At 42.0% G+C, this 24,447-nt stretch overlaps 1 protein-coding gene and 1 pseudogene across 1 annotated transcript in view; one reads left to right on the top strand and one right to left on the bottom strand.

Annotated features, from left to right (window-relative positions):
- The first annotated feature begins 566 nt into the window (after positions 1-566).
- LOC145355660 (U1 spliceosomal RNA) lies at positions 567-713 on the top strand (annotated as a pseudogene).
- A 15,726-nt stretch (positions 714-16,439) lies between these two features.
- Positions 16,440-24,447, bottom strand: part of smo (smoothened, frizzled class receptor) — a 28,248-nt gene continuing 20,240 nt past the window's right edge. Inside the window, exons 10-12 of the mRNA XM_080207609.1 lie at positions 23,633-23,781; positions 21,873-22,007; positions 16,440-20,900 (exon numbers count right to left, since the gene is read on the bottom strand). Of these exons, the coding sequence (XP_080063735.1) occupies positions 20,278-20,900; positions 21,873-22,007; positions 23,633-23,781 (907 nt within the window). The 3' untranslated portion in view covers positions 16,440-20,277. The remainder of the gene's footprint in view (positions 20,901-21,872; positions 22,008-23,632; positions 23,782-24,447) is intronic.

The raw sequence follows: 24,447 nt of genomic DNA, 5'->3' as shown, positions 1-24,447 counted from the left end.
GAAGAAGTTCCTCCTCAACTCTGTTCTAAACCGCCCCCCCCTTTATCTTGAGGCTATGCCCCCTAGTCCTACTATCCTTTCTGAGCGATAATATGTCTGCCCAGATGTTGAGTGTTGTTGGCAAGAACTCAACACCAACCATATTCATACACGCAAACAATGAGTTTCAAACCTTGCTGATTTTTTTCCTTCACTGAAAAAGGCTTGCATTTATATAGTACCTTTCATAATCTGCCAAAATCTTTTATAGACAATTAAGTAATTTTGAAATATAGTCACTTTTGCAAAATAGGAAAAGCAGTAGCCAATTTACGCACAGCAAGGTCTCACAGCAGCAATGAAATAACATTCAGATAATGTATTTTTAGTGATGCTTATAAATGGATAAATGAAATCTACTGACTGAGCGGTGAGAATGCTACTCTACTGCGGAGGCGTGGTTAACCGTGAGGCTAGTTATATGGCTTGGCTCAGTCAGTAGTGCCCTTGCCTCAGGGTGAGAAGCTGGGTTCAAACTCCATTCCAGGGGCTTGGGCACTGAATCTAGATTAACATTCCAGAACTCCATACTTAACTGGTAGGGGAGAGTCAATGACCAGGCAGGTTGATCTCCCAAGGCGAGGCGAGTCTATTGCACTCCAGGTATGTTGATTCCTGCAATGTCCCCAAATACGGGATACTCAACTGCAGAATTTGTGGTCGTGAGAATCTGCGTTTAGGTGGCATGGTGATGCAATGGTTAGCACTGCTGCCTCACAGTGCCAGGGACCCAGGTTCGATTCCCAGCTTGGGTGACTGTCTTTGCGGAGTCTGCACGTTCTCCCCGTGTCCGCATAGATTTCCTCCGAGTGCTCCAGTTTCCTTCCACAGTCCAAAAGGCATGCTGATTATGTGCATAAGCCATGCTAAATTCTCCCTTGGTGTATCTGAACAGGTGCTGGAGTGTGGCAACTAGGGTATTTTCACTTTATAATAATGTCACAAGGAGGCTTACATTAAAACTACATTTTCATTGCAGTTTTAATGTAGGCCTACTTGTGATATTATTACATAAACTTTAAACTGAGAAGTCCTGCAGTATTGTAGACAATGTTCCCTTTAAAATGTAATTGTGCCCACTTTTGAATGGACTGCCCTTTTTAGAACATAAGAACATACGAACATAAGAACATAAGAAATAGGAGCAGGAGTAGGCCATCTAGCCCTTCGAGCCTGCCCCGCCATTCAATAAGATCATGGCTGATCTGTCGTGGCTCAGTTCCACTTTCCCGCCCTCTCCTCATAACCCTTAATCCCCTTGCCTATCAAAAACCTATCAACCCGCGTCTTAAATATATTTAGCGAGGCAGCCTCCACCACTTCAACGGGCAGAGAATTCCAGAGATTCACCACCCTTTGAGTGAAGAAGTTCCTCCTCAACTCTGTTCTAAACTGCACCCCCCCCCCCTTATCTTGAGGCTGTGCCCTCTAGTCCTACTGTCCTTTCTGAGCAGGAAGAGCCTCTCCACCTCTATCCTATCCATCCCATTCATCATATTATATGTCTCAATGAGATCTCCCCTCATTCTTCTAAAATCTAATGAGTACAAGCCTAGTTTATTCAGCCTCTCCTCATAGCTCAACCCCCTCAACTCCGGTATCAGCCTAGTAAACCTCCTCTGCACTCCCTCCAAGGCCAAAATATCCTTGCGCAAGTGCGGCGACCAAAACTGCACACAGTACTCCAGCTGCGGCCTCACCAGTGCCCTGTACAGTTGCAGCAAGACCTACCTACTTTTATATTCAATCCCCCTCGATATGAAGGCCAGCATCCCATTTGCCTTCCTGTCCACCTGCTACACCTGCAGGCTGGGTTTTTGCGACTCATGCACAAGGACCCCGAGGTCCCTCTGCACCGTTGCATGCTGCAGTTTTTCGCCATGTAAGTAATAGTCCTTCCTACCATTATTCCTACCAAAGTGGACAACTTCACACTTGCTAACATTTAATTCCATTTGCCAGTTCCTGGCACATTCGCCCAGCCTTTCTAGATCCTTCTGCAGACTTTCCACACCCTCCACACAATTTGCCGTTCCACCAATCTTGGTGTCATCAGCAAATTTCGACACCATCCACTCAGTTCCCTCCTCCAGATCATCTGTACAAATGGTAAATAGCTGAGGCCCCAGCACCGATCCCTGGGGCACTCCACTAGTCACCAACTGCCAATCCAAATAGCACCCATTAACCCCCACTCTCTGCCTCCTATTTGACAGCCAATCCCCTATCTACGCTAACACCCTACCCCCAGCTCCATGCCCCCTGACCTTCTGTAATAACCTCTTGTGCGGCACCTTATCAAACGCCTTCTGAAAATCAAGAAACACCACATCTACCGGCTCTCCTCTATCCACCGCCCTAGACACATCCTCATAGAACTCCAATAAATTCGTCAGACACGACTTCCCCTTAATGAAACCATGCTGCGTCTGCTCTATCAAACAATTCTCCTCAAGATGCCTCACTATTTTCTCCTTGATGATGGATTCTAGCATTTTACCTACAACAGACGTTAAACTAACCGGCCTATAATTCCCTGCCTTTTGCCTGCCACCCTTCTTAAACAACGGCGTAACATTAGCCGTTTTCCAATCTTCCGGCACTTCCCCGGAATCCAGCGAGGTTTGGAAAATAATCATCAAGGCATCCACTATCACCTTATCACCTTAGCAGTTCCAAATGCGCGGTAGTTACCACAGGCCAAGACCAATGCAAAATATTCTACACATGCAGCATAATAAGAGTATTGATTTTAAGAACCATTCTTTAGATGAGATGTGGGTCCGCAGTCCTTTATATCAATTTTTGTGGCTGTGGTAGATCCTTGACATGGCTCGTGTCCTAGCCAACATTCCTCTCACGACCAACAATATCAAAAGCTGGTCATTCATCTGACTGAGAGATATTGGCCGGAATTTTACCACCCTGCCTGCCACTGGAATTGGAGCAATGGCCTCGGGCAGGATTTTATAGTTTCGGGACAAGCAAAGCCATAAAATGCTGCCCATAATCTTTTGTGAGTTAGGCAATCACATTCATTAGATTGCAACTGGTTTGCATTAACTATGTATAGCTGACATTCATCGAGTGTCCTTCCCATCAAAATGAGTCAAAACAATACTTCATTAAAGTGGAATTTGCTGGGTTATAGGGAAAAGGGATGGTGACTTTTCTTTGTTATAATCCCCAACAATAGACTGAGAGAATCACACAGCAGCATTTCAAGTTTTAAGACTTTTACTGCAACAAACTAAAAACAATTTGCCTAATCACTATTCAGTAGACAACTTATACTCTCAACTATAGACAAGAAATTCCCCATTTAGCTTTTAAAATAAACTAAAATCTCCTTCTATGTCATACTTCACATAATTGGACACTTCATTCTCCAGGAACCAGTCCAAAGTTATTCTCTGTTCCTGATGGCCTGCTTCCTTTTTCTTTTCCCAGTTTGGTAACTTCTAATCACAGAACTGATTTTCACTGTGAGGGCTGCACTGCGATTCCATCTTTTGGCCCAAGCTAGGTGAATCTTCCAGCCTCCTTTAAATTGTTATGAACTCAATCTCTTCAATATGTGCACAAGCTTGCACTTATGCTTTGTGTGGTAACCAATAAGGAGTATTTTTTTTCTGCTTTAGCATGGAACTGGCTATCCTACCTTCCCTCTAGCTTTCAAGATTCTTGCAGACTGACATGTGTCTGAAAATTTCAGGGATATCTTAGAAAAGCCATATATTGATACCATAATTACTTTCTATTGACTTTTCCCTTTCCAAAGCCTATCTACATGGCAACATGAGTCACATAGACCTTGTATCCAGATAGAAATGCTAATGAGCAATCTGATAGATCCCAACTCCATTTTATCTTGGAATTAAACTGACAGTTTAAAGTATAATTATTTATAGAGGCTGATGCTCCTCACACCTCCCTGTGAGACAGGGAGACTAACAGTCTGTCCACAGTTGGTACAGCTGCTCTTTGTATTGTCTACAGTGTGAGTATCTTGCACCATCTTCCTGATAAGTCAACCCGGGCCCTTAGCAATCAAGGCATCCAGACTTCTTGGCAGGCAGAATTCAGAGCAGGTCACATGACACTTCAATTTACCTCAAGGACAAAGCAATCTTGTAAATTTGCTATTGGTAACACTATGCCTTATGACTTTATATATAAATGCAAAATATTGTCATTCTATAATTAAAGAGCAATTAGGACTTGGAATGCACTACCTGAGAGAGTGGTGAATGCAGATTTAATAGTGGTCTTCGGAAGGAAATGGATACATACTTGAAGGAGAAAGAAGTTGCAAAAATATGTGGAAAAAGCAGGGAGTGAATCTAATTGGATAGCTCTTCATAAGTGCAAGTGCGAACTTGATGAGCTGAATGGTCTCACAGAGTACTACAGTGCCGAAGAGGCTCTTCGGCCCATCAAGTTTGTGCTGATACATGAAATGCCCTGACCTGCCCACCTAATCCCACTTGCCAGCATTTGGCCCACAACCTTGAATATTATGGCATACTAAGTACTTATCCAGGTACTTTTTAAAGGATGTGAGGCGCCACCACCCTCCCAGCCACTGCATTCCAGACCGTCACTACCCTCTGATAAAAAGGTTTTTCCTCAAATTCCCCTTAAACCTCCCACCCCTCACTTTGAATTTGTGTCCCCTATTAACTGACCTTCAACTGAGGGGAGCAGCTGCTCCCTATCCACTCTGTCCATGCACCTCATAATCTTGAACACCTCAATCAGGTCGCCCCACTGTCTTCTCTGCTTCCAATGAAAACAATCCAAGCCTATCCAATCTCTCTTTTTATAACTTAAATATTCCATTCCAGGCAGCATCCTTGTAAATCTCCTCTGCACCCCCTCCAGTGCGTTCACACTCTTCCTATAATGTGGCAATCAGAACTGCACACAGTCCTCCACTGTGGCCTGACCAAAGGTCTATACAACTCCATCATGACCTCTCTCTTTTGTAATCTATACCCCGATTGATAAAGACGTGTGCCATACGCCTTTTTCACTGCCCTATTAACCTGCCTTTCTGCCTTCAGAAATCAATGGACAAATATGCCAAGGTCCCTTTGTTTTTCAGAACTTCCTAGTGTCAGACCTTTCATATTATACTTCCTTATCAAATTACGCCTTCCAAAGTGCCGTACCTCACACTTTTTCCATGGTTAAATTCCATCTGCCACTTATCCACCCACTTGACTATCTCATCTGCTGGATTATCCTATGACTCAATGATATCATGCCTACCACAACATGAGATCTGCAAGTTTGCCACAGAAGGAAGCAAACCAGATCTATGATTAAGTTCTGAACTGGATAAGCATGCTGCACCTCTGAAGGTGGGACATGTTTTTCTTGCATAAGTAGTTAGTACATTTTATTTCAAACAAATTTTGTTTTAAATCTCAGATCATCTCAAGTCTTACCCCAATGAGTGATTCGCTTCAGTCTTCTGGTAACTCTAAACCGGAGGAGTGATTCAGTGCTTCCAACATGGGTTACAGATGGACAAACATTGAACCCACATACTCTGTAGGAGCAGCTCCCCGCAGGGAATGCAGGATTCTATACTTAACCCTCAGTGGGACTGACAGACTATTTTGACCAAGTTGATCCACTTCATATCCTTTCATGTTCACATGTACGTGCACACAGATTTACAAATGCAGTCATGAAAGCACAAATGCATGTCAGTGCACACAAAGATGCATATATGTGCATGCAGGTGTGCAGATGCACAAAACACATGCCCAGGCACACACTCATACACCCATACACATATTTGCACACAAGCACATAAACAGGCAATCTAGTCTGCTCCTGGACAGTGTAGATTCTCCTCTATCAACTTTCCCTCACCTGTTCTAACACCCAAGAGAACATTCTGTGTAAAACTCTCCAATTCCCAATAAAAATTCAAAACTACCCATCCTCATATCTTCAAGACAACAGCAGTCTTGCATACCATTGTTCTCCAGATAAAAGCCAATCCCAGATGGCACAATGGGCTGTTGTATCCTGTGGAGTATGGGACTATCCCAGTCTTCAGCTATTTCCAGTCAGATATTAATGCAGCTTCCCATCAATTTTAACATTGACTAACTGACACATGTTACTGGCATACCCAAACCAGGAGACCACATGTCACCTCCTGCTTTTACATCTCACAGGCGTCACATGATCAAGCACCCACATACACCTCTGCTACCCATCTGCCCCACTGACTCCTATTAAGGTCCGGTCAGTCATGTTCTGCCCCAGTAATAAAACCTAAGTCCAGATTATTTCCCAAATCTTTCAGCCTCCTCTTACTTGTCTAGTTTCCTTCCAGCATCAATTCTTCATAGGTTGCATCAGGTGAAGAGCTATTAAATGATTCCAAAATGCTCAAATCAGTTTTTGGCCAAATGTTTATACTTTAAAGGACTTATGAAATTCCTTGGGGCCCAATTTTACACTATAATTTTTAAGATTAAGTAGTTGCATGTGAATTATTTCATATCATAGAGCATCTGTGAGTATAACTTTTGCAGTATAATCTGTCAAACAGAAGGCATGCTGTGTTCCCTTCAAATATGTACTTCAAAAAATTCCATATGTTCCCATGGCAACCACCCGGCCACTAATGAGCTGGAAATGAAATCAACTAATTAAATTACGTCCCTATACTCATGGTCAGGAAAACAAACCAATGTTTAGTGTCTCAAAAAAGTTGCTATGTGTCACATCACTTTAACTTGTGGTTTACATGTCAGTCTGGGGCTATGTAATTAGCACTTTGCTTCTGTGTCTAAAGGTCATGGGTTCTAGTCCAACTCTGGGGTATTTGAGTAGATAATCCAGGCCAATGTCCTTTGCAGTACTGAAGGAGTGCTGCACCGTTGTTCGGTTGAGATGTTAAGCTAAGACCCTCTCTGCCCTCTCGGTTATGTACCAGAGCCCATGGCATTATTTCAAAGCAATGCAAGTGACTTCTCTTTATTGTCTCACCCAATATTTGTTTCTTGACTAACATCATTATGTCACAGGTGATCTGGCCATTATCCCATTGCCACAATAAAAGCAAAATACTGCAGACACAGGAAATCTGAAATAAAAATAGAAAATTCAGAGATGTTCAGCAGTTCTCAGGCACCATCTGTGGAAAGGGAAATAGAGTGAATGTTTCAGTTGGATGACATTTGATCAAATTTGGTAAATATTAGAGATGCAAAGCTTTCAATCAAGTATAAAAGCAGGGAACGTCCTACTTATGCTCCTATGTCTTATGGTCTTAGGGAAAAGTGTACGGAGGCCAGCAGTGATTAAATGACGCAAGTAGGGTATTAATGAGAAAGTGAAGAAACAAAATATGGAACTCCAGGACATTTAAATTACAACAGTAGAACCATAACCAGTAGGTGCTCTCAAAAAAGAAAAGGAGCAGTGGTTATCGCCAATGTACCAGAAATTGTTGAGGTCAATGCTGAGTGTGGAAAGCTGTGAAGTGTCTCATTGAAAAATGAAGGGCTATTTCTTGAGCTTCTATTGAACAGTAAAGGATACTGAGGTCAGAGTGGGAATGAAGAATTAATATTACAAGAGGGTGAGCAGAGTCATGCAAGAGGACTGAGCAGACAATGTTCAACAATGCAATCACCCAATCTACATGGAAATCACTGTTTTACTTGGAAGGAACGTTCAAAGCCCTGGATGGAAGGGAAGAGAGGAAATGAAACTGTTAAGTCTTCTGCATCTGCATGGGGAGGGGTGTTGTTGGTGTTGGAAGAAAATTTGGAAGAGTTGTTGGTATTGTAATGGTTCACTAGATTCGTTCCTGCGATGAGAGTGTTGTTCTATGATGAGAGCCTGAGTAAACTGAGCCCATTTTCTCTGGAATTCAGAAGAGGTAATTTAATTGAAGCATGCAGGATTGAGAGGGGCTTGATGAAGTAGACATTGAGACAATGAAGAATCTAAATCATGGGGGCACTGTCTCAGGATAAAGGGTTTATACATTTAGGACTGAGATGAGGAGACATTTTGTCACTCAGAGCTTTATGAATCTTTGGAGTTGTCTACCCCAGAAGGTTGTGGATGCTCTATCATTGAGTATATTTAAGGCTGAGATATGAGACTGAGTTTTGGTTTCTCAGGAAATCAAGGTATGTGGGGACTGGGCGGGAAAGTGAAGATTAGCTATAATCGTATTGAATGGAGGAGCAGGCATGTGGGGGGTCCCTATTTCATATGCTCTTATGAATGGATCAGGGTATTGTGCAGGGAACTGTCCATTTGGAATGCTGAAATGGGAGAGATGGGGAAGATGTGTTTGATGGCATTATGCTTGAACAGACAAAAATGGCAGAGGATGATTCATTGAGTATTGAAGCTGATGGGATGGAAGTGGGGACAAGGGAAACTTTATTGTGATTCTGAGAGGGAGGCAAAGGGGTTAGAGCAGAAGTGTGCGAAATTGAACAGATGTGATCAAGGACCCTGTCAACCACTGTAGGGAGGAAATCCACACTTAAGGAAAAAGAAAGACATTTAGGAAACAGTTATGATGGAGAAACTGGGAGAATGGAATAATGTCCTTTACTTCTTTCCATGTGATCAAGGAAGCTAGGGAGTCAGTGAGCTTGCAACAGATATTGATGGACAACCTATCCCCAGAAATTGAGATAGGGAAGTTAAGAAAGGAAAAGAAAGAGTCAAAAATGAAATATGTAACAGCAAGGGAGGGGTGGAAATGTGAAGCAAAGTTGATGACATTTTCTACCCCAGGACCCAAAAAAGAGGCAGCACTGATAAAGTCATTAAGGTGCCAGAAATAGGAATAGTCTCAATGGTTAAGTAACTGGGCTAGTAATCCAGAGGTCTGGACCAACAAGTCCATGATGGGATTTGAACTCATGTCTTGATAATTGGAGAATTTAAACTCAGTTTATTAAATAAGTTGGAAGCTAATATTAGTAATGGTGGCCAATGGATTGTCATTAAAATCCATCTGGCTCACTAATGTTGTTTAAAGATGAAAAGTTGCCATTCTTACTCAGCCTAGCCATTATGTGACAGAAATGTGATTGATGCTTAATTTCCTCTGAAATAACCTTGCAAACCATTCAGTTCTCCACTGGGTGGCTCATATCTCTTTCTCAAGGGCAATTAGGGGTGGATAGTAACTGCTGGTTTTGCCAGAGGTACTCCATCTGGTGAAGGAATTTTAAATAAAAAAGATGAGAGAGGGCCTGTGTAAGACTGGAACCAAAAAATGTTCAATGTATCCCACCAAAAGGCAGGAATCACTAGGACCTGTAGAAGATTCTACAGCAACACTTCTTTTAGTTTTTTGTCGGCGGTACTGAGTGGAGTTGAAGGAGAAATTGTTCAATGTAAGAACAAGTTCAGTCAGGCAGAAGAGGCTGTGATTATCACATTGCTGTTTGTGAGAGCTTGCTGTGCGCAATTTAGTTGCCAAATTCCTAGTGTCTATACTTCAAAAGTATTTTAGAACATCCTTTAGAAAGCACTTAGAAAATCCTGAGCTTATGAAAGGTTCTGTACAAATGCAAGACTTTTTTTTCCTTTTTTCCTCTGGTTTGCTGAGGTAGGTAACATGGTCTTTAATCACAAAGATTGTTCCTTTCGGATTCTGTAGAATTATAGCACAATATGCTAGTTCATTGTTAATATTGTAGAAATATCCAGGAGCCATGCCTCTTCACTCATGTTTATATTCTACAACAGCACCATCTCCTGGTCCCTTGCTAAATGTGTTTCAGGATTGCCACTGGCATTTTTCTGGAATGTTTGGTTTTGCTGTTATTAGTTCTGGCAGTCACCTGGGAGAAATATCTTTAAACATCCTCCTCACAGTACTTCTGTAAAATAAAGCGCTGTTTAAACACACTGTATTTTGCCAAATTTACTGATGTAATTCTGGTGCGTTTGTTGATCTATCTTAACGAAGATTGCTGTTACTTTAGTGAATTTTGCTTGTTTTCTTTTGATGAGATTTGCTGATGTGTATTTGGTGACATTTACTGGAATGTTTTAAGAGGTTTACTGGTGTATTTTAGTGAAGTTTGCTGCCATTTTAGTGAATTTTGCTGATGTGTTTTCAGTGAATTTTGCCAGTGTATTTCTGGTGAAGTTTGCTGGTGCGTTGTTGAGATTTGCTGGTGTATTTTCAATGAAGTTACTGTTATTTTTATGAATTTTGCTTTTACATTTTGGTGAGGAACGCTGGGTTATCTTGTATATCCTGACAACAAATCGTAACACTGTGAAGAAGAGTTGTACAGAACTCTGTTTCTCTCTCCATAGATGCTGCCAGATCTGCTGAGTTTTTCCAGCATTTTCAGTTTTTATTTCATAACATTGTGGGTTATTTATTGATATATCTTAATGGGGTGTTTGGTGTTTTGCCAAATGAAATGTCACAGCTGGTCAGTACTGCAGGAGATTTCAATTAAGTGGGTGAACAAGGATCCAAAAGATAATGTTGTTATAAAGAGAATAGAAACATATATTTAGATTAGAAAGAGGTAAACTTGCATTTAAAAAGTGCTTTACATCTAATTAAGTACTTTTTAAATGCATTTTTTCATGGCTAGTATTGCTACTTTTAAAGAATAATCACTGCTTTCAGTTGTGTCCAGCCAAATCAGACAAGCAGCACAGAGACAAATGACCACACAGTGATCTAGAAGATTTTCTTCTGCATATTGGGTGTGCAAGATCAGAAATATTCCCAGCTTTGCAAAGAGCCTTCTAAAAATATTTGACCAAACATCAGATGTTCATTTTAGGATGGTGGGTTTCCTCAGAGTTGGGCCAGGTGACCCGAGAACGAGTGCAAAGATGCTGAGTGTGGAGGGAGGCTGGACAGAAGGTCTGCCTCAATGCTCCAGCACCGTGTTGAGGTTTAATAAGAAAATAAAACATTAAGCCGCTCACCTGCCCTCACCCCTACACACGCCACATCCATAGTCATGTCCGTTGTCCAACTCTCATGGCTTCTCACACCCTCCATGCCAACCTATGCTTCTTTGCCCACCCCTTGGTGCTTTAGCTCCCATTCCAACTTATGCCCCTCTGTCAACCCACATGTCCCTTTATAGCCCCAATGCTAACCGGGTGCCGACTCATGCCAATCCATGACTCCATCCACCATCCTTTGTCCATATACCTATCATGCCAACTCATCCCAGTATCCACCATGGACCCAAGTAAAACTTCAAATCTCCATTGCAAATTTTATATATTAAAAAAAATCTCATTCATAAAATCCCATTGCTACATTTACATTCTTTGAACTACCTTTTCCCTTAAAACAACAAGCATTTCACTCCATTGCAAAGCTTTATAAAAACTTTATCAAAGAGCACATACCACTTGGACCTGTCAATCAAACTTTGAAATGTAAGGCACCCTAATAGGATAATGGACAGTTTGAAACCGGTCATGCAGCACTAACGCTATAATGGAACTACTAAACGCATGATCTTACCTGTCATTCATGCCATGCTCCCGCTACAGGAAGCTTGGAGAATTTGCAGCTAGCCAACTCTCCGTTCACTGCCGTGGGATGGGAAAATCCCGCCAGCATGAACAGTGATAAGATCCCGGCCTAAGGATTATGTAAATAATGAAATAGTAAGCTGTCTTTTTTAAACACTGCAGAATTTTTTCCAGCATTAAAAGGCAATACTTTTGACAGTTGTTTGTGACATCTTCTGGACAGGTAATCTTGACACTTTTGGCAGTTGTGTTTGATAGCCACTCTTGACAGGTGTTTTTACAACTTATCTTGACACTTCTGAGCTGTTTTTGACTATTTCAGTGGGCTTCAAAGTTCCAGTAGGTTTATGCACATTCATGCCCACTTATAGCAATCCAAAAGGACACATACCTCCCCCAAAGATGTCCCAAGACCATATCCAAAGGAACCTAACCTTTCCAAAAGGACACCCTGGCTAGCCAAATAAATCCACAAAGTTCAGACCCGCCCCTACCAGATGTAATCTGTACACACCGGGTTTCAGACACCTCTTACACCAAAATTATACAAGGGGAGGCAGTTGCTGATTTAGATGGGCTGCTGCCTCCACGAAACGTATATGCATGATTCCCAGTCCCAGGCATGTTCCCACCGTTGTGAAAATGATAGATGCTGTGTTTGAGGGTGGAACTTCTGAATTTTGGCCTCTTCCAGCATTTTTGCAACAATAGCATGCTAAACTCTTCATGTAGTGAAAATTTAGGCCTGTTTCACATATTGACTAGAGGATAAATGTTGGCTGTGTCACTCTGTGAATGTACTTGCACATCATCTAATAATACCAATAGATCTTAAGAGGGTAGGTGAGACCTCAATTTAATGTCTCATCCAAAAATCCAGCAGTTCTGACAGCGCAGCACTCCCTCAGTGTCAGTTGGATCAGTATGTCAGCCTTGATTGTGTCTAGTAAAAAGTCTCACAAAATCAGGTTAAAGCCCAACAGGTTTATTTAGAATTATGGACCTTTGGAGCACTGCTGCTTCATCAGATGAGCAGCGCTCCAAAAGCACATAAATCCAAATAAACCTCTTGGACTTTAGTCTGGGGTTGTGATACTTTTTCCTGTGCCCACCCCAGTCCAATGCCGGAATTGCCACATGTATACAAGTCTTTGGGATAGGACTTCGAAACCTACAACTTTATGATTCAGGAGGTAAGTGTACTTTGAATTGAGTTAAAGCTGACTTTGCTTGTACAACAAAGTTGAACAATCCATACAACCATTGACGCAAGATTCTGATATAATAAAGCAGGAGAATCTATTGACTAATACCAGAAAAGCACTGAGAAATTCTACAAAGCCAGAGGCTGATGAATTTGTGGGCTTAATGAGAAACCTGCATCTTCACAGGGACAGGAGTAGTGATGCTCAGGATGTTTTAGGTAGTGAGGAACTGCACATTAGACGGTCAGTTAGAGATCAGAGAGTAGCATACATAGAACATAGAACATAGAACATTACAGCGCGGAACAGGCCCTTCGGCCCACAATGTTGCGCCGACCAGTCTTATTTTTAAAAAAAAACATTGACCCACTAATCTAAACCACACCTTTTTCGTCCATAAACCTATCCACCAATCTCTTAAACGCCCCCAAACTAGGCGCATTTACAACTGCAGCAGGCAGGGCATTCCAGTCCCTCACCACCCTCTGGGTAAAGAACCTGCCCCTGACATCCGTCCTATAACTACCCCCCCTTAATTTAAAGCCATGCCCCCTCGTGCTAGATTTCTCCATCCGAGGAAACAGGCTATCACCATCCACCCTATCTAAACCTCTAATCATCTTATATGTTTCTATAAGATCCCCTCTTAGCCGCCTTCTTTCCAGTGAAAACAACCCCAAATCCCTCAGTCTCTCCTCATAGGACCTCCCCTGCATACCAGGCAACATCCTGGTAAACCTCCTCTGCACCCTCTCCAAAGCCTCCACATCCTTCCTGTAATGTGGGGACCAGAACTGCACACAGTACTCCAAGTGCGGCCGCACCAGAGTTGTGTACAGTTGCAACATGACGCTGCGACTCCTAAATTCAATCCCCCTACCAATAAACGCCAAGACACCGTATGCCTTCTTAACAACCTTATCTACTTGATTCCCAACTTTCAGGGATCTATGTACACATACACCTAGATCCCTCTGCTCCTCCACTCTATTCAAAGTCCTCCCGTTAGCCCTATACTCAACACATCTGTTATTCCTACCGAAATGGATTACCTCACACTTCTCCGCATTAAACTCCATCCGCCACCTCGCGGCCCAGCTCTGCAACCTGTCCAAGTCACCCTGCAAACTTCGACACCCTTCCTCACAATCTACCACACCTCCGACTTTGGTGTCATCAGCAAACTTACTAATCCACCCAACTATACCCTCATCCAGATCATTAATAAAGATTACGAACAGCAGTGGCCCCAAAACAGATCCCTGAGGCACACCACTCGTAACCGAACTCCATGATGAATAATTACCATCAACCACCACCCTCTGTCTCCTATCTGCTAACCAATTCCTGATCCAAGTACCTAAATTACCACCAATCCCATACATCTGCATTTTCTGCAGAAGCATACCATGGTGAACCTTATCAAACGCCTTACTAAAATCCATATATACCACATCTACTGCCTTACCCCTATCCACCTCTTTGGTCACCTTCTCAAAGAACTCAATAAGGTTAGTAAGGCACGACCTTCCCGCTACAAAACCATGCTGACTATCTCTAATCAATTCATTACTCTCCAAATAACTATAAATCCTATCCCTAATAATTCTTTCTAAAACCTTGCCCACTACAGAAGTAAGACTCACTGGTCTATAATTCCCAGGGAAGTCTCTGCTCCCCTTCTTAAACAATGGGACAACATTCGCTGTCCTCCAATCATCCGGTACTATACCAGAGACCAACGACGACCTGAAGATCAGAGCCAGTGGCTCTGCAATCACCTCTCTTGCCTCCCATAGAATCCTAGGGTAAATCCCGTCAGGACCAGGGGACTTATCTATTTTCAACCCTTCTAGAATATCCAACACATCCTCTGTATCAACTACAATACTTTCTATTTTACACCCCTTCACCCCAGTGACCTCCTCAGCTACATTCATATCGTCCTGTGTGAACACCGAAGAGAAATAATGGTTCAATGCCTCTCCAATCTCTTCCGGTTCCACACACAACTTCCCCCTACTGTCTGTAACTGGCCCTAATCTTGCCCTGACCAACCTTCTATTCTTGACATACCTATAGAACGCCTTAGGATTCTCCTTAATCCTATCAGCCAAAGTCATCTCATGCCCTCTTCTAGCCCTTCTTAACTCCCTCTTCAACTCCCTCCTAGCCAATCTAAAGCTTTCTACTGCACTACCCGAGCCCTCAAGCCTCATCCGAACATAAGCCTCCTTCTTCTTCCTAACCAACAAATCAACTTTTTTCGTGCACCACGGTTCCCTAGCCCTACCAATTCCTCCTTGCCTGACAGGGACATACCTATCACAGACCCACAGTAGCTGCTCCTTGAACAAACTCCACATTTCAGACGTTCCTAGTCCCTGTAATCTCCTAGTCCAACCAATGCTTCCTAATTCTCTCCTAATGGCCTCATAGTTACCCTTCCCCCAGCTAAAACTACTGACCCGAGGTTCATGCCTATCCCTTTCCATCACTAAGGTGAACGTAACCGAATTGTGGTCACTATCACCAAAAAGCACACCAACTTCCAAGTCTAGCACCTGGTCTGGCTCATTTCCCAGCACCAAGTCCAATATAGCCTCACCTCTAGTTGGCCTATCTACATATTGAGTTAAAAAACCTTCCTGCACACTCTGAACAAAAACTGACCCCTCTAACGAGCTAGAGCTATAGCTATTCCAATCAATGTTAGTAAAGTTAAAATCCCCCATCACAATTACCCTATTACTTTCACTCCTAACCAGGATCGTCTCTGCAATCCTTTCCTCAACCTCTCTAGAACTTTTTGGAGGTCTATAAAAGACTCCCAACAGGGTGACCTCTCCTCTCCTATTTCTAATTTCTGCCCATACTACCTCAACAGACAAATCCTCATTAAACTTCCTCTCTGACACTATGATATAGTCCTTGACCAATAATGCTACTCCACCCCCCCTTCTACCTCCTTCTCTACTCCGACTAAAGCACTTGTACCCTGGCACCTGCAACATCCATTCCTGACCCTGCTCTATCCACGTCTCTGAAATGGCCACAACATCAAAGTCCCAGGTACTGATCCACGCTGCAAGTTCATCCACTTTATTGCGAATACTCCTCGCGTTAAAGTATATACATTTCAAACCTCGCTCCGCCCCACCCTCACAATGCCGTGCAATGCCATCCTCTTCTATGCCCCCCTCACTTTCACCCCCTCTACCCAGGATCCCACCCCCCCTCTGAATCAGTTTAAACCACTCCGCATAGCCTTCACAAATTTACCCCCCAGGATATTTGTTCCCCTCTGGTTCAGATGTATACCATCACTCTTATAGAGATCCCATACAGACCAGGAAAACCTCAAATCCTTTGTTGTGTGTTCTGTGGAAAATATTGGATCAGTAAATAAGCTTTTAATGCTGACCATTCATCCCGCTCAAATGCAAAAAGATGTCAGATGAAGATATATAATGAGGTTTGACCATGTCTCTGTGGTAGAACTCACATTTGTGTGCCAGCAACAGATAGCACACAAGGGACTGGGGGTGGTTATGGAGGGCAGGGTTGCCCGTGGAACAGATAGCCCAGTAGAGATGAGCTTCTTCAACAGACAGAGAGAAAATTAGGAGAATAATTTCTGAAGAAAACAATTTGATTAACTGCTGGTTTGAAAAAAACATCTTTATTGTAAAATTATCAGGTGAAAAACATTTCATCAAATGGATGTCATACTAAGGAATTACGGAAGTATTAAAAATGACCTCCTTTTCCTGCCTGTTGCCACAAAATACATAACCACTCTACAGATATCTATGTACACTGATTACATTAAGTTTAAAAATGGCTATATATGGTACAAAAATAACCATTATATTTCTATATAAAAAAACAATTTTTCAACATTTTACAGAACCAGATGCATGGTGGAAGTGAGGAAGATATACAGATTCTCAATATATTGGCTCTTTGTGGGGTTCACAAACATATGCACATTAATCTCTAGGTGGATTATTTTGACTTTGTGTGATAGCATAACACATCAGCAATTGGGAAATAAAAGTCGGGAGAGATGTAAAATGAACTGCCTAATCACTATCATCCATTTTACACTATCGTTCAAATTGACATGATGCTTATCAAATGCTTTCATCTTTCAAAATAAGAAAGTTTAAACCTTCCATGCTTCCCTTTTTGGAGCAATGGAGATAAGACAGAGAAACAATGGGGTTAAAAAATGCAGAATGCATTTAAGTGCCAAAGGACCAGGTGGAGCAAGATCAGGGGTTACACTGGCCTTGCACTGTTTGACACACTCTTGTCACATATTCCTGGAGGGGCAGCAAAAGGGAGCCTCAACCACTGAGAAAACACAAGGCCTCTTACAGGCACAGCAAACTTGAGAAATTTCCCTCTCCACCATTACGGGCCATATTTTTGTACTTGAAACAGAGATAAGCAACCAGTGCCACAATGCCAGATTCCTTCTGTTCAAATATAGCTTGTGTTTGGAGACAGCACTTTAAATTGTTCAACATCAAAATCAGCAAGTTCTCACAGGTTCTGGAAGGGCACTAATGGGCATCTTGGTATCCCTCCTTTCCAATTTGCATCAAGTCCATCTTTGCCTTGGTTGACATGCTGACTGCTGCCCTCTGTTAAAACAAGAAGATCACACTGGGCTGGCTTGTGTAATGAAGATGTTCCAATGCTTTTACTGATATTAACAGAAGGTCAGAGTGAGAGGGTGAAGCAGGGGCAATAGCTAAAGGAGTGTGGAACAGAGCTATGTAATAACATCAAGTTATGAAACTTTGACATGTTGGATCTCTTGAATTGTTTTAGGGCCAAATCACTTCGTTGCTAGGAAAGGTAGACCTGGTTAAAATTGGCACAAATTGTCACTAGCAGGGAAGGAAAATGCCATGCATTTTAGGAAGTGGTTAGGGCAGGATCTTGTAAAAAGTTGTATTCTACATTTGCTACTTCAGCTCTGACTTGAGAATTGATGGTGACACTGGGCAAATACAGACCTTCCCCAGCACTGACATCACACGAATAAAGTAAAAAAATTAAATAAAAATGTTTTTTAAGCTGCATGACCGTGATCATCCAATTCCTTTGCTACACATAGGGATTTATCCATTTAAAATCAATGGATTAACACCTCTGTTAAAATGGCAAAAGGAGTAATTTGAAACACACACATTGTCTGAATATCACTAGTCTACAGTGTAATCTGAATGGAGATCTGTACCCATGCCACCAAAGAGGAGGAGGAGGGTATGACTGGGAGCCACTAAAATACTATGAATTCCTAATGTGTTCTCAGGTAGCGTAATTATAGGTCGGGAGTGCAATTCAGGGACCTTGACTATTCATGTTTTTTGCTATACAATGGGACTTTGTACTGCCAGCCTGGACACTTCCAATGCCATTCTCTGTTACATGTAAAAATGTTGTTCACGTTTTTGTGTATATGATACATATTAGTGTTTTTCTTCACACAAAAATCACTGCTCTCTATCGATACACTTCTTTTAGAATTACTCCAATTCTAATACCATAATCTGGTCAAATAAAAATCCAAATACACAATAACTGAAACTGCACTGCAGTGTTCTTCGTTAAACAAATTATTTACATAAGTTGTTTTTGCAACAGGAAGACTATTTAATAGACTTTGAGCTACATTTTATTGTCTCTCTGTCATTTTTAAGCATAATTCTACTACTGGTCTCCTGCGGTCTGAAGGGTTGTATCATCTCTCTGTACTTTCCAGCCATTTGTTTTAGGGTTGATAGAGGTTACAGAGATATAGAAAGGTGACGCCATTAAGGAATTTAAGGACAAAGTTGAAGATTTTAAATGAGATACTGTGGGACCAGAAGCCAATGTAGGCAAGTAACTACTAGGTGAGCAAGATTTGATATTGGTTAGGATATGGGCAGTAGAGTTTTTGATGACCTACAGTTTAAAGATAGAGGATGAGAAAATGGACAGTACAGTAATAAAAAAATCAAGTTCAGTAGAACACAGTAAAAACATAGGTCCAGGTCGTGTACAATGAGCGCTGTACAGGCAGTTTTAAACTTGTAACTTGGATTGAAAGCACCCATATTAGAAGTGGGGAATGTTAAGCATTGAATGGAAGATTGAGGGAGGAAAATAAAAGCTGGCCACAGATAGAGTTGCAAAGAACAGGTATTCATTATGGAGTGACCACTTCAGCAGGAAAAAAAGATTGATCTGACTCACTTCATCATTCTAGCAAGGATGGTCAGCAGCAAATGACTGTACACAGTGAACACTGCAATAGTTGTGATATCCCCCACAAACTGACATAGACAGGCAGCACCACAACAGACTTTCATTTAGCATGGGCACAACTGTATAATAAGCTTGTGCCTAAGTATCTTGGACTTCATGAACACTGCTGATCTCAGCTCCCACACAGACTTGGGAACACCTTGATGCTAATGACACTTGCAATTTTTCATGACTAACGTTTCCCTTCCCTTCAGAGGACAGAGTTGCCTGGGTCAAATCCTGACACATCATTTCCTCAATTTGATTTTTTTTTAAATGGGCCATTCCTGACCTTAAAACTTTTTCTCCTTTATTTTTTACATAAATTCAGGGAACAACAAGTTTGATCTTTGTAAAACAAAATGCACCAACTTTTGTCACTGATGTTAGAAGCAGAAGAAAAAATTGGAAGTGGAACTCGGTAACACTGAGTGATGTTATTAAAGCAACCTGTTCAATGGTTATTCATCTGGTTGGTGAGTTAGTGACAAAGAATAATATCAAATTTTCACTGAGGAAGGTGATCATGAGAAATGTATTTTACAAAGAGAATTGCTTTATCATTGGAGTCTTTGGGTTGCATCTTAAAAAAAAATAATTACTGGAAGCTGGCACAAGATTGGATTGCTGTAGGAAAGGTTCAGCAGAGGCATGATGAACCACTCCTTCCATAAACTTCAATGATGTAACTTGTTGGGTACAAAATCCAAATGAAGGCAAGGTGTGGTCAACATACGTTTATTCTTCTGTCAAAGATATATGAATCAGCCTGTTCTAGCAGAGGTGAGAATGGAAGTTACTTGCATTCCCATTCCTGACCAATTCACTAAACCTCAGATCCAAGAAATTCTTCTATAACTTTACCAAATTGGTGCTTTAGGATGATTTGTTACTGATGTTCTACACAACCTCGGGGCATGGAAGGTCTCTTGTCAGGAGATGGTTCTGAATGCGATGGGATGCTGCAATCGCTCAGGAAGGTAGTAAAGCACTCCCCATAGTTTCCATGAATCCATTTGAACATAAATCTACTTGTAGCTGCTAGCCATTTACATTCCTCGGAGTTTGGTAAAATACCTCCAATGGTTTCCATAAACTTATTCGAACCGTTGCAACCAAAAGTCCCGAGCTGCAGTTGGATATGCTGCATCGTGTGTGGATGATGCCTTAAACAAAACCAATATTGGCCCAAGGTTCAAAAATCAGAGTTGGCATTCGTTAACTCTGCATCCATTAGATTTGTTCTGGAATGTACAGGTGCAACAGCAGTCCTTCTACCCTGGGATCTTGGTAAATGGGGGATATTAATTACAGGGAGTCTTCCAACCTCCATATTGGCCAAGGAATGAGGGAATGGGTGATTGCATGGTCTCTGCGGGGGCCGGAATCGATCTCCTCGGGAAAATCCCAGTTCATCCTGCAGGATGTCATCATTTGACAGAGGGTTTGCAATCAAATTCAGAGGTGCATTCCACTTGTACCCCGAGGAGCTGCTGAGTGCTCCTCTGAGAAACCACCCATTGTTGGATGCAGGGTTGATTCCGGAATTCAAGAGAGTGCCCGGTAAATTATCCTGAATGTCAGCTGGTTCCAGAGTTTTAGACACCAAGTTGTTTTGCCCAGTCAACTTAGGTAAGCGTGGGACAGTGCTGGATACTCTCTCTGTGCAATAGCCCATGTCATGCATCTCCTCTGTAGGCCCCAGGGGTCTGATGCCTTTCTTCCTCTTCTTCTTCTTCTTCCCGGCTTTCTTCTGAAGTTCAGGGGGAATCTCAGCTTCAATGATCCAGAGATTCCTCTTGTTCTCTTCTGGTGGCACTGAAATGAGCCGAAATAAAGTCAGGTTTCAAAACTCTCGCTATTTCTCAGTTTCAAGCACTTCAAGCAACCCCAGCCATTTAAAATAAGATGGTCCCTAGCTTTTGGAAATAGCATGATATCTGTCTACTATGGCAGAGTAGGTATGGGAATTTTAATTCAGCAAACGAACTGAAATAGAACATTGCAATTCAATGGCTCTGACATGGAGGCCAGCAGGTCCAAGACTTACACGGCAATTACAACTTTATAACCTACTGGTCCATAGCCTTGGGGGGGTGGCGGGGGGGTGGCCTAAATACCCCAGTAAGGTCTGGTTGTTATTGCTGATGTGGGCACACAGTTATATATATACGTGTGTGTGTGTTGGTCTGCATTGAAACAGATGAAAGTCTGACAACACCAGGTTTTAGTCCAACCGATTTATTTGATAATAGACTCACAAGCTTTCGAGGTTTCCCTCTTCGTCAGGTGAATGGAGAGTTCTGGCCTCAGACAGAGCATATAAAGCACAGACAGTTTAGAGATTACTGATTAGAATTCTGTCTGAGGCCAGAACTCTCCATTCACCTGACGAAGAGGGAAACCTCGAAAGCTTGTGAGTCTATTATCAAATAAATCGGTTGGACTAAAACCTGGTGTTGTCAGACTTTTTACTGTGTTTACGCCAGTCCAACGCCGGCATACCCACATCTTGAAACAGATGACCATGTCAGTTCAAGGCATCAGCTGACTTCTGGACAGTCATCGGAGCTGGTGCTGTAGGAAGGTTATTGGTTTCCAAGCTCAGATTGAGGGGGTATGGGACAACAAATAAATCATAAATCTCTCTTACCCTCCTCCTGCCCTTCCACCCGCAAGTGCCATGGGTTAAACACAACAGTGGAAGGTTCAAACTGCCTTTAAAAAAAAATGACACAGAGGTACAAGAAAGTTAAACTGATTTATTGGCAAACCAATTGTTTATCTCACCTGGTGTCCCGACTGGAGTGATGGAAATGTCCTGAGGTAAAATGGCTCCCCTTCTGGCCACCATCTTTGTTACGTGTTGAGCCCAGGCAGATGAGAGGTCAGCAGATGGTTCATTTAGGTCAAAGTTGATTCCAGCTGAAAATGCAGAATGATTTTCAAATATTGATTTCTCACTTCTTCCTTTTCCTCCCTTCCCTTCCCCAAGATATATTTCAAACAAAACCTTTCCCCCCAAACCATCTGTGTCTTACTGTCATAGGATACACATTTCAGGAAAGGGCAATGGTTGGAGGAGAGAAAGGTAGATTGATGTAGCAGTGAAATGTCCGTAGCAGTTTCACAGAACAGTAATCAAAGAAAAATCTAGGCAATGGAATTCAAAATCATTAAATCAAAGCATAGGCACTTAGCCAGGTTAACCTGTTCCAGCCTGTAGTGTAGCATCTGTGCCTCAATCACTTTTTTATCAGTAAATTATATACAGTCTAATCTCCTTCTAAAAACTACTGGCATCTGATTCAGCCTTGCCCTCCCTAATCACGATAATTGACTTTTCAGCTGGAACCAGGAAACATTTATTTTTAACAACAGCTAAGTTTCAACAAATAGTGCCATTTTACTTCCTCCCTTCCCATCATCCAGGACCCTAAACATGTTCTCCAGATGAAATAATTATTTATTTGGACTTCTTTCAATTTAGTATATTGTATTCATTGCTTAACACACTGTCTCCTCTAGATTGGTGAGAGTGCTTTGATGAACAACTTTCTTCAGACCTGAGTTTCTGGTCACTTAAGAACATAAGAACATAAGAAATATGAGCAGGAGTAGGCCATCCAGCCCTTCGAGCCTGCCCCGCCATTCAATAAGATCATGGCTGATCTGTCGTGGCTCAGTTCCACTTTCCCGCCCTCTCCCCATAACCCTTAATCCCCTCTCCTATCAAAAACCCATCAACCCGCGTCTTAAAAATATTTAGCGAGGCAGCCTCCACCACTTCAACGGGCAGAGAATTCCAGAGATTCACCACCCTTTGAGTGAAGAAGTTCCCCCTCAACTCCGTTCTAAACCGCCCCCCTTTTATCTTGAGGCTGTGCCCCTTAGTCCTGTTGTCTTTTTTGAGCGGGAAGAGTCTTTCCACCTCTATCCTATCCATCCCATTCATCATCTTATACGTCTCAATGAGATCTCCTCTCATTTATTCACTTATGGTTTTTAATTCTCCATCTCACTTTCACTTTAACCTCTCTGTCTTTGGCAACCTGTTGAAGTGCATGGTAACTCGAGGAACAGCATCTCATCTTTCGATTAGGCACTTGACAACTTTCCAAATTCAAAGCTGAGTTTAATAATTTCAGATCAGAACAGCTTCCAATGTTATCAATTTACCAGTTGCTCATGATTCTGCTTTTCCCATCTTTATATCATCTTTGATTCCTTTTACTTGCCCCACTGCAATCTTATTTTGCCTTCCACTATCATTTCATTTGTCATCTAATCTCTCCCATTTTCCAATCGATAACAAACTTTTTTCTTTTGTTCTCCCATTCTTTCACTTACTTGAAACCTGTTACATTTCTACCGTATCCCAGTTATGACACAAGGTCATTGACTTGAAATGTTACCTCTATTTCTCTTTCTACAGATGTTGTCTGGCCTGCTGAGTATTTCTAGTATTTTCTGCTCTGATTTCACCAAGTACTCAAACGTATATAATCCAATACTGAATGAGACCAGCCCCTTGACAATAGATAACTCACCCACTGGCCCCTCGTGAGACACAGTTTGCATACTGAATGATAGCTCTTTGTCTGGATTATTCAGCAACTCCTTTCGCTTTGAAAAAGCTTTGGCAATCATTTTACTCTTCTTAATTCGCTTTGGCTCATCATCGCTGCGACCAATAATTCTGAAAATATAGAAGACATTAGGTTTTTTTTGAACAGCTAGGACCAGGTACAGAGAAGGGAAGGGGTGGGGGGAGTAAGTAGAAGATTTCTGACTCTTAATCGATATAACTTACTTCAAATTGCTTCTCAGGACTTAAATTCAGATTGAGATACCTGTACTTTCACTGTAGGAACAGCAAGACCAGTTTGAAGTCTGATCACTGCCCAGATCTCTTCTTGTGCTCCAATGACCGGTATTTTGCTGGGTTTTTAATCATTTGTTGAGGGCAGCACTGACTATATCAGACTGACCTTTACCTATCCTTGTTATTAGCTTATGATATTGTATTTTGGTCCACCTATTTAAATCCAGGGTAAAGCTATGCCACTAATTGAACCAATTGTCCACTCACTCTGCCCCAATCTCCAACTCTGCACAGAACATTTCAAATGAATGGGAGTCCTCTTCGCTGGGGAAAGTTCCAATGTGAAGGCATTACTAACTATGCTACACCACAGAATCACTACAGTGCAGAAAGAGACTATTCAGCCTACTGATTCTGCACCGACTCTCCATAAGAGCATCCAACTCAAATGCTCCCTTTCACCCTGTCTGTGTAACCTTGCGTATTTACCATGGTTAGTCCATCTAACCTACATATCTTCGGACACTTGAGGAGCAACTT

The sequence above is a fragment of the Carcharhinus amblyrhynchos genome, chromosome 19 (genome assembly GCF_965287045.1).
Source record: "Carcharhinus amblyrhynchos chromosome 19, sCarAmb.v2.hapA, whole genome shotgun sequence".
Taxonomy (NCBI): Eukaryota; Metazoa; Chordata; class Chondrichthyes; order Carcharhiniformes; family Carcharhinidae; genus Carcharhinus; species Carcharhinus amblyrhynchos.
The sequence above is the reverse complement of the archived record's forward strand: the minus strand, read 5'-3'. Positions and strand labels throughout refer to the sequence as shown.